Source organism: Perna viridis, chromosome 1, assembly GCF_037379345.1.
Source record: "Perna viridis isolate PV_CMFRI_1.1 ecotype Kerala chromosome 1, ASM3737934v1, whole genome shotgun sequence".
NCBI lineage: Eukaryota > Metazoa > Mollusca > Bivalvia > Mytilida > Mytilidae > Perna > Perna viridis.
In genome coordinates this window covers 35,753,338-35,765,072 of record NC_142445.1, presented here as the reverse complement: position 1 = coordinate 35,765,072, position 11,735 = coordinate 35,753,338, and the positions used below count along the sequence as shown (strand labels likewise).

The following is an 11,735-nucleotide window of genomic DNA, read 5'->3' as shown; positions in this document are numbered from 1 at the left end:
TACACAAATAAGATTTATTAAGTTTTTATATAAGTAAAACCTATTTTACATATTGCACTTCATAAATATGGAAACACAGATTGAAAGATTATCGTAATCGTGAATTTCAGACAGTCTAAAATAATTTATGGACCCGCTGCTATAAACAATATCTTTTCAAAGAAACTTATTTTAATGGACAGTACATTTTTAGTATGCTGACAAGGACATAACAGAACATTTTTAGGGTTTAAACACAGAGGTGATGATTTTGAATAAGCCTGCTGCTGAGAAAAAATATATTGAGCAGTAAGGAATAGGGGCAAAAAGGCATTATTTTGGTCCAAAAATATCAACTTGTTCATAGCATCATAAAAATATTCCTCTTCATACTACAACATATAGGTTTGAAGGAAACAAAAATATTTAGCATGCTTTCAACATGATTCCTTAAAGTAATGTCAAATCGCATACATAGTATAAAATGTCCATTTTTGATACTTTTTCGTGCATATTTGTTTACAGAAAACTATGTGCGCATGCGAGAAACAACAAAATATTTTACTCCATGATGAATCCTACCATGATTGATATTTTCACAAAATATGAAGTTGTTTCTCGGGTGCGCACACCTTTTCCCTCTCAAATATATGCTTGCAAAATGCCCCAAAATTACGGAAATCTGGAAATGTCTTCAATAAGGTCAACTGTATGATGTTCTGTTGCCATGGTAATTCAATAAATTTGAAATACTTCTGTTTTCTTAGTTGTTAGGTATACTAGTCTTTATATTCACCAATACAATTTTCACAACTTGGATCTTAAATTTCTCTTAAATTTTGGGCCAAAAACTGCCCTTAATGCCCCTTCTTCTTTGCAGGTTTTAGATTTGCATATAAACTTGATAACCTGATAAGGAATATTTTACAAGCATCCTTATCAGGAATTGAAAAAAAAAGAAAAATTAGGCTTCATTTAAATTATGAATCATAACAATTTTATCCAAAAAAAAAAAAAAAAACCCAAAAAACTGCTAACCTGTATGATCAAATAACATAATATTCCTCAACATTTTATACTCTTCTTCTTTAAAAATGGATTAGTTATAGCCAAAAACTGATAAAAAATACAGCTTAGCCAACAATATAATTTTCTTAAACACGTAGCCCAAGACAACAGTATAGAGCTTAGGACTAGTACTAGAGAACCTGGATCTAAAACAACATACTGAATATCACAGACATTTCACAACATATGAAGAGACACAAAAGTCATCAATAGATGTCAATCCATACAAAACTAAAGCTGTAAATTGATACTGCCTCTAGAACAGCACTTGTTAGTTTCTAACAGCTCCATGCAGAGCTTGATTGTAAGTATTTGGTCCCTTTGTTCATACAAAAAGATACCATCAAGCATTTGAATCATTGTAAATGAAAACTTGGGCTAGTTCATCATGTTCATATGTCCTCTTTAAGAAGTTATCTGTTAGCCTTAATCCTGATATAGTCTGAAAAAAAAAAGATTATTGAAATTAAAACATACCATAAAATAATTTTATTAAAACAAATAAGATATATCTGCATTATGAACATCTGCACATTACAAAGAAGTCTCTGCTGAAAAAAGCTGAGACTGTATATTAATAACTTTAATTTCAGAAATGAATGGTTCCATTTATCATTGAAATTGAGGTGGCAGAATTTTAAAACTTTTACAGTAAAATTCCTGTTAGAAACTCATTTGGAATTTAAGTAGAAATACATCATCTGTTTGATTTCTAAGTTAACAGTTTTGAAAATCTCTTAGGGCCACAAAGTCAACTAGAAATAGAGTGAGTAAGCACATCTACTGATAAGTTCTAATCTACCAGTAAGTTTTCATAAAAATCCATTGTGTAATTACAGAGGAATTGCAAACATGTAAAACCCTCGAGTTGGATTATCTCCCCATGGAGACATCTTCCTTCATACACATCTTCATGTGATGCCTAAACTTCCAATAAACATACATAAAAACTACTTGAGTATTTCAAGATAAGTTGCCGTTACAAGAAATTTGGATAGAAGGACAGAGTGATTCCTAATTATCCTTTAAAATTTCTTTTGTTCACAGCTTATATGTTAAGCCAAAGCCTGCTGTAGCTACACAAATGTTTTGTACCATGCTAAACTCTTATAAATAAGCTCTACTGGAATGAACAAGACTTTAGTAGTCATCTTTCATAAGTATTACCCTAAACAATTTAATGATGTTGCAGTTTTCCTCCTTTGTTTTAATTCTAATTTGATATCATATGAGCACGGCTTGTGTTTCTAGGATAGTAGATGATGCTTAGCCTATTGGTGCATCTAATCCATTCTCCAAGTCTTAGGTAGAGTCTTCTTGATTTTTTTATTTAATTTGAGTTATTTGTGTTATTTTGCAGGTTTTCTTAGTCTTGTCTTTGTCTCAAGATTATGAAATTAATGTAGTTTCTAATCATGGACTCCTTGATTTATCTTTGAGCTTATAAATACCTGTAATCCTGGTATAGTAGCTATCACATTTAACTTGAGGTCCATACTTTCATTTGGAGGTAACTTCCCTAGTTGTCTTCCAGATATACCAACCCAGACAACACCAGATGTCTGGTTATTCTGTAGGACTAAGGTTAAGTCCATTGTTCTTTCACTGAAAGTATAGGAGATCATTTTGAAAAAAAATATATGGTGGCTTAATAGCAATGACTGAAATATGATACATGTATGTTATATGGTATATAGGGAAATCATGCTACAAAGAAGATAAGTTATGTTATTCACTCCTTGTAATACACTGAGTTTTTCAAAACTTTGTGCAGTGGACTATGAAATGTGTTTTTAGTACTCTATAAAATGGCAAATTTCATAGATGTATATCCAGGAGCAAATGTGTGAATATTTATACAAATGTGACCTGATTTACATAAAAAACAAAAATCCAAGTAAACTGCAGATGTGATAACCAAAAATACAAACAGATAAAAAGTCTTAGTAAGCACAAATTATAAAATCCTTTGTTGCCAACTCTTATAACAAAATCTGTATTGACATTTTTGCTCTATTTAAAAATGTGAAAATCTGCCCAAACATTATATCAAAGTTTCAATATGTTACCATGAATGTACTATTGTTTGTGGGGTACAAATTTTTGTGGTTTTCGTGGGTAGGCCAAACCAAGAAATTTGGTTCTCAATGAAAAGGAGAATCCCTTTCACGTGTATACTAAAAACCTCAAAACCACAAATTCAGGAATCCATGAACCTGTGTTTCTTCCCTAATCAACGATAATTGGTTTCCACAGATTAAAGTACTTTCACAGTAGTTTAATTGATTGATAGATAGATTGTGGTTTAACATTGTGTAGAGGATATTTCATGTGTTTCCATACAGGAAAGTTTGATCACAACATGATAATTTACTGAAAAGTTTACCAGCAGTTTGTAATTCTGCACACAATATCAAATGTATTTTCCAAAATAACAGTGTCTGGTACTGTTTCAACTGTAAGTCTGATGTCACCATATCCAGGGGCCTGTAAAATACCAATTAATGTTAAACTTACCGGTAGTAAATGTTATACAAGTAAGGTTGTTCTTTTTATCATTATAAAGCCCTCTTTTCTTTTTATGCTGGGTTTCATTTTCTCTGTCCAACATCACAAACAAATTTTATGGAAAATCTGATTGCATCCAAGAACTGTGGTGAATAAGTGCAAAGATATAGGGAGCCTTTTGATGAACACACAAGCAACCAAAAAAAGAACCCAAAATAAACCTCCATGAGGTAACAAATTTCCATTACTTTATTCATACAGAGCTAAAACATACTAATACTTATGATAGTGAAGTGAAGGAAAAAGTTTTAGAATCACTTTTTCATAACAAACTGTAGAGCAGGTCATTTTCATGGGGTGAGAAATTTTGGTGAATTGGATCAGTCCATCTAAAAATGCAAAACTAAATACCATAGAATATTTACTCTTGGATTAAGTCTTAGTATACCACTAAGCACCAAAATTAAATTTTGTTTACTTTTTTGGTTTAAAACCGCCAAATTTTACACTTGTCATACAGTAATACAACTTTAATGAAGCTGTGTATCAGAACATTTTTTTTTCAATATTATCGAAGAAGATGGTATGCCAACACATCATAAACACACAAATAGTACTACATGTACAAAAAAAATGAAGTGTGCAAAGACAAAATTAAATTATATATTATATATTGTATGGTTAACCACATCATCTATTTTTACCAAATTAATCTGAAAATTTCTATATGACAAATGCCAACGAAACAAAGCAAGAATTCAATGAAAGAAGTAGGGAAATGAATGAGCAGAATTTGTCATACTGTGATTATGACGAATCAGAGTGTATTTGATTTCTAGGATTAATAATCAATGGATCACTGGTCATAATCACTTCATGTCTGCAGTACAAATCTCATTTTGAATATGACAAACCAGAGCAGTGTTTGTCTACCACTTCATTAATAACAGTTAATTACATACTATGAATTTACATGGTGAATAGGACTACTTTATAGAGCATACAATGATGATGCTCAGAAGAAATGCCCCAGGTAGTTAACTGAACAATTAAGATAGAATTTAGATTTTCTATTAGAAACAGATTTAAATATTTATGAAATGATATAAATATCCTTCTTTATATGTCCAGTTAATATTAATAATCATCAAGTGATTATTTTTTTAATCAAGACTACCTTTATCCCATGAACATCATCATTGTATGAGCTATAAAATACTGAGAAGTACTCTGTATCTTGGTGTAAAGAAGAGATTGAATTACTATAAAAAAAAAAAAAAGACAAGACAGCTGAGCAAACTTCAACCTTAAAGTGGAAATTGTGGGCTCATTCTCAATTGGCATGGATACATGTTTATATGAGAGACACTTTTTACATGAAAATTTACTGAGTTAAAAATCAGACAAAATGTACTTCAGATAGGCAAGGACCTTAATGTCTGAGATATTATCAAATGCTGAGAGGCTAAAAAAATGTTTGGTGGGAAAAGTATGTTGCAAGATTCGTGAATGATGATGTTTAGAAAGAAGTTAACCCTCATCTTCATAGAAAGTGTATAATAAAAGCATCACAGAAATAACTAAAAAAAACTGTAAGCAAAGCTCACTTGTTGATACCCCCACTCCTCTCCCAAGAAATCATGAAGGAAACTCAAAAAGTCACTCATATGGAAAACAAAATAGGAGGTGCAATGCCATCATGTGATAAGAATGTGTGAATGTTTCATCAACTTTCATTCAGCAGTTTAAGAGGAGTAGTACATAAAAACTAGGGATAGATGAACAGACAGACAGCATGATCATTATTTAACTCACGCTTTTCAAGCTGGGATAATAACAAACAACATGATAGGCACTAGCATCCTATACATTGTTATTTAAACTTACAACTCTCTGCAACTGACTGGTCTGAAGTCTACCTCTTTCTCCCATGTTTGTTTTCCATACAATGTCCAGTTTTCCTATATTAGTTACTCCCCTCAGTACTTTCAGTTCTTTGATGACCTCTGGCTTTGGGGTCAGACAATACAAATACTGACGAGTGTCCATTGAGTTCAAGTAATTAACTTTACCAAATACCATGTCAGGTCTGAAATAAAGAAGTTAGTATAAATTGGACAGAACGTTAGGGCTTGATTGATACAACACCTCACCAATCAAGGCTGCACAGTGCAGAAGAAGTTATTCTCTTAAAACAGCAAGTTCAAATCAATATCTAATATCAAACCAAATCCTGAAGAAATAGCTTCCCAAATTTGAAAAAAAATCATTTACTTGTTTGTTTTAAATATTTAGTGTTAAATATTTTTTCATTGTCAACTTAACACAGAATTCTATCTAGTTAATACTGTTTTCCCTGTCTGTCTGTCACACTTTTGTAAGCACAAATCCATGGAAACTATCACACCAAATTTTATGAAACTTTCTAGGTAGTTAGGGCAAGATATGTAATTGTGCATATAAGCACAAATTTTTGATCCACCGATTTTGTTGGGGGACATATATTTTGGTATACAAACATCAACTATAATTGGAATGTTAAGATTAGTTTTCTCTTAAAAAAAATGATGACAAAGAAATATATCATATGAAGCAAACTTCAACCCTCTACTCCTATAAATTGTAATAGTGGTTGATAAACCAATACCTTAACTTTTTTTTTTCACTGTGAACTAATATGTACTATTTTCATGGTTGATATTGGTATTCAGGAAAGTTATATTTTACACTAAGAAGAACTAATTACTTTTCAAGACTGTGATATTCAATACCCAGAAATGTCCTCATTTGACAGAATGTGTAAAAATTACCAACCACAAAAATCAGTAATACCTTTCAAGGTAATAAGCAAAAATTGTCTTATATAGAATCAGGCCTTAATATCAACCATATGAATACATACATGCATTCAAATTGATCCTGAATTTCACCACTCATTTTAATTTTTTTCCAGCATTTTTAAATTCATCTTATTGTAAATCATAAACGTGCAAGAAATACCACAGATCCGTTACATATTTTCCAAGGAAAATGCTATTTAAAGGTTGTTCTGATGCATCTCTGGTGAAATATTCAGTCTGAATATGCTTAATTTTACATTCTTATATAAAAATAAACCAAATTATAAACAGTTATTATTTTCAAATTGACATCTTTTATGACATTAATGTTAATACCTATCTATCGATATCTCGGAACAAAATAATCTTTTAAAGCCAATAGTCTCAGGAGAAAAACATTCATGTGTTTTGTCTTAATTAGATTCAGTACAGAAAGGTTAAAATTATCATTTTTAAGGGCATAGGGGTGAAATGAGGATTACTGGATTATTGTCTGTCGACTTCACTAGGGAAGTCCAGTCATTGTGTCTTTACATGAAACAGGATGACAAATAAAATAGTGGCAATCTTCACTCTACCATATCAATTTAAGCAAGTAACATTTGGAAAATGAGTTGGTCTTCCAAAGATTGATTGACCATTACCTGATGAATTCCCTTGTATGTTGAGGTATTACTGAGTGAATTTTATGGTGTGTTTATTTGTTGTATCAGTTTATTTTTGACCTTACATTAAAGGGGGATGGTTAAGGCCTTATTAAAACTAGTTTAACCCCACTGCCAGGAGATGCTGGTCATCAATGAGTTTTCATGTTGTTATTTGACTTTTTAATATATTTCACCATATCTGTTCCATTTAGATTTGATACCTACCAGTCACAATAAAGTAACTTCTTTGACACTAGTCAAAGTGGCAAAGTCATAGGATTCACTACAGTTCTCTATTATAATTTGTAATCACATCGCTATCCAGAGAGTTGTTTTAAATCACATAAGTTTTTATTTAAGTTTAGATGCCCAATTCTGGAGAGGTAAGATTTATTTTATCCTCTAAAGGGTGTGGATGTGTTGGATGATGATTTTTTTCTGATCCTAGCACACTTCAATATTTAATGACTTTGCTCTTGTGTCTATTCAGTGGCTTGACTTTTTCAAAACACGTTTCATTTTGAGTACAAGTCTATACATGTATTTAATTTAATAAAATGCTCTTATAATATGTCCTTTATTCGAGGTACAAGAATATCCTAACGCAGGTCTGGCCATAGTAAATGTTAAAATTTTTGACAAAAATGCTGGGCCAAAAATTTACTAGAACATTTCAAAAGAAATAAAATGTATATCTCAGTGCATGTACTAACACCATAGCACAATGATTCCAATTTATAGAAAAAATGGAATCATTGTGCTATGGTGTTAGTACATGCACTAAGATACACATTTTCTTTCTTTTGAAATGTTCTAGTAAATTTTTGGCCCAGCATTGTTTATTATCCAATGATTTATTGCTTTGTAATATCAAGTTCAAGATCAAATTAAAAATTTTCAACAATTCATTGATGTATGACACTTGTTCAATGATGATTTTGAGTTGCATATATCTAATTTTGTAGATTCTGGATGCTTATCCACTATTTCCAAGTTGTCTACTGCGTTTGCAGCATGATGCTTGGTTAGAAATGAATTGCTTCTCCCTAATGTTGGTCATTAATGTGTCTTTGTGTTGTTATTTGAATTCTAAGTTTATATCATCGTTCTGTTACTGTGGATTTTATAACTTTTGTTGTCTGGGCCTTTCAGAGCTTACTTGAAGGTATGTTTACACTTATTGAAGACCTTTTGGTAATCTCAGTAAGTATTTACTATCCTCATAAAGGTTATACGATGCTGCATTTGTTGCATTTCACCATATCTGTTCATTTTACTATTAGTTAGTTAAATGGCAATTAGCAAGGAGATTCAAATTTTCTATAGTTCCATAGGTATTTATGGTAAATCACTATCAGATGATAGTTTATACATGGCCACAGCATCTCTTTCCCCAAACTTTACTTTCAGATCTTTTAAATCAATTTGAAAATTAAAAAAAAATGTTAGTTTTGTTTTTGCTTCCTAGGAAAGTTATAGACTACTATGTTGTATTTAAGGAAAAAAATAAATCATGTTTTTATAGTGTGTGTCTTCAGAGAGTCTCGTAACATCATACAATTGTTAGCATTGTGAAAGTGGACAATAATGTCCATTGGGTGTTTTTGAATAGATTGGCAGGGTTGCTGTGTGATTCTCACTTCATAACATAATTTAATGTTGTTTAATATTAGAATTTCCTTGGTTGTTAATCATTAATTATTTACCAGCCTTTTTTTTGCCTTAAATTTACATTTATACTGAAACATATGAACTATATGAACTTCCAACATTTATGAGGGGTTAATCAGTGCCTTTTCAGATTTTGTTTCAAACAGAACTTCTTGACATAAACATACTAATTAACATTTTGTTCTAATTAATAAAATCTAACATGAAGGTATCTTGATACATCTTCCAAGTTGGCATCATTCTTAGTCTTGAATTATAAACATTTTAACTTAAAGAGGAAGTACTAAAAATAATTGATTTATTGTCTCATTTCACCTTGAATTATTTCATTATACAAAAATAACAACAAATAAAAACTAATTGTAAATACTTAAGTCTTATGACTTTAGCCATTAACAACACTACAAAAATAATAAAAATCAAAACTTTTCACTAAAAACTAAGATCAGCACCTATTAGAGAGGGACATTATTGTTTAAGAACATGATTCTCATAAGAAACACTGAATAAACTTATAATTAAGGTGAAGGTTAGATAAACTAAACTTTAGCTTAAAAAAAATCCAAGCCAACAGCAAGTACAAGATCTGTAAGACTTTGCAGGGAGTATCACAGTTAACTTCAGGGAACGTAGTTGTTTTTCCAAAGATTGAATGACCATTATCAAATGAAATGTCTAAGGTTCATAGATAACTGCACAACTAACAAGTAGAGTTTTACTTTCTATCATTTCAAAGGTATTTAAATCTGTGTCTTAAAGAAAGTTTAATTCTAATTCAACATCTCTTATTATGAGGAATTTCATTGGGTAACACAAAAATTCCGCAATTGCCTGTCTTTAATTTTTAACGCATGTGCAGATCTACTTTTTAAGATTTTTAATGATATTTTCACAGATATATATGACAGTTTGTTTAAAATGAAGATAACCACATTGTACTTGAAGATTAGTCATTGTCAATCTAGATTTGAGGGTGACAAATATCCATTTACTGGCTTTGCTTAAGTGTTGCCAACAATCAAAATTTTGCTACAAACAAATCCATGTCTGATATCTCCAAATCCTCAAATGCAATACAGTTATCTCCTAAATCTCCTTCCCAGTTAATCAGGTCTCCCTTTGCAAATTTTCTCAAAGTGGGAGATAAGCCAAGATTTTGTTTTCAAGACATTTTTTGACAAGCATTGAAATAATTTATAATGATTTTAAGCTGAAAATTAAAATAAGACAGGAGAAATTTCCACCAATGTGGCTAAATATGCCACTTTGGCATGGACTAGAAATGGGGAGATTGTTGAATTTTTCATGAAATACCAGGAGACTTAACACCTATGAGTTAACTACCTAAGGAAGTTCATCAGGTGACCAATCATGGGAAGACCACATGTATTACCCACAGTTAACTAATATATGTTACCGGCTGTAATTTAATGGTGTGTTTCTAGAAAAACAGTTATTTCTTTTTTACTGATATCAGGAATTATTATATAGTAATAAATATTTTCCTATTCAAATCAATAGAAAACAAAGCATGCAATATATCCCAGAATTTGCACACAAACTTTCATTTGTATCCGAAAAAATTCTGAAGAGACCTTCTGAATACGTTTTTAAATTTATTGCACTGTTGTCGTCTGCTAAAAAAATGGCTGAACGGGATATTGACAGGTTGTTACAAAATGCAGAATTTGAAGTAATACCACAAGCGGAGGCAAATAATGCTGTATCAAATGTTGACAGACAAGGAGTCAAAGACTTTATAGACAAGCAGAAAAAGAAATCTACTGTTTCTGATAATTAATTTATCAAACATTCATAACTTCATATTGCACTAGTTCATATATTTATTATGCATCATATTTGAACTAGTGCAATAAAACAGATACAACGTTGTAAAATGCATCATATCCAACAAATTGGTATTATGTTAACTGAAATATTTATTACTATATAATAAAAGGCATACTGCATGAATACTGTCCCTCGCAGAATATTATATTGCACTCACAAGCTCATACAATATAATATTCTGCTCGGGACAATATTCACCAGTATTCATGCAATAACCCTATAATACAACATAGTTATTCACTTTATTCACATGTTTCAAATATCCACTTATTATAAATTAATAAAAGATATCACTAATATAGGAAAAGCAAAGCAAAAATATTTAAGTGTCAATGAAAAATGGTTAATACCACACAGGGGAAATCCATGGGCAAAAACACATCTGAGAACACATAAACTGATAAAGGAAAACAACAAGAAAGACAAAAAATAAAACAACACAACAAGTCAAGCTCATAATTTTTACATACATTTCTTTTCCATCAATTGTGTTGAGTTCTCTGGCATTGTACTGTTGGGAGGGATCAAGAGTCACATGTTCCATATAAACTGGATTTGGAGTGATGTTCCGTATCTGTGCTTCTAAAAACACTTCATCTGACTGATAAAATAAATTGAAAATATTAAAACCTGAAATACTGCTGAAGAAAGTAGGGTTTAGCACTATTTTCTAACTTACTAATTGTTTATGTTAAGTGTGAGTTACATGAACTAAAATCAAATGAGAAACTAGTTTTAGTATTTCAAATAAAAAAAACCAAAATATCTAAGTAAATCTACACTGTGAATATCTCTACTTGTTAGCTCTACAGAGATTTTTTATAAGTTTTTCAGATGTTGTTCATGTTGTCAGATTAACCTAAAAATTCAACTTCCTCTTTATGATGCAATGACTTATGACTTGAACTGCTTCTAGGATTTCTTATTTTATATCATTTTATGAAATCAAGACTAATTTGAACAATTGCCTTAGGTTGAAATTTATTTTGCTATCTTTAAAAACCTATGCTAAAATGTTTTGTAATTCGATTTTAGAACATAAAATTGCTTATCTTGAATGATCTGTAGGAAAGGAAGGTGAGTAAGGCAAGGTACAATATATTTCATGTAAAGCATGTAATCATAACTGTAAATATAAGATTTGTACAAGTATACAAGTTTCAGGCACTTC

The 11,735-nt window shown here is 30.8% G+C and overlaps 1 protein-coding gene across 6 annotated transcripts in view; it reads right to left on the bottom strand.

Annotated features, from left to right (window-relative positions):
- The window catches only part of LOC148628543 (trafficking protein particle complex subunit 13-like), an 83,243-nt gene continuing 71,508 nt past the window's right edge, over positions 1 to 11,735 (bottom strand). For all 6 annotated transcript variants that reach the window (XM_088589625.1, XM_088589641.1, XM_088589651.1 and 3 more), the window contains 5 exons: positions 11,035 to 11,165; positions 5,443 to 5,644; positions 3,434 to 3,534; positions 2,499 to 2,652; positions 1 to 1,489 (listed from right to left, as the gene is read on the bottom strand). In XM_088589625.1, coding sequence (XP_088445751.1) covers positions 1,391 to 1,489; positions 2,499 to 2,652; positions 3,434 to 3,534; positions 5,443 to 5,644; positions 11,035 to 11,165 — 687 coding nt within the window. In that variant the 3' untranslated portion in view covers positions 1 to 1,390. The remainder of the gene's footprint in view (positions 1,490 to 2,498; positions 2,653 to 3,433; positions 3,535 to 5,442; positions 5,645 to 11,034; positions 11,166 to 11,735) is intronic.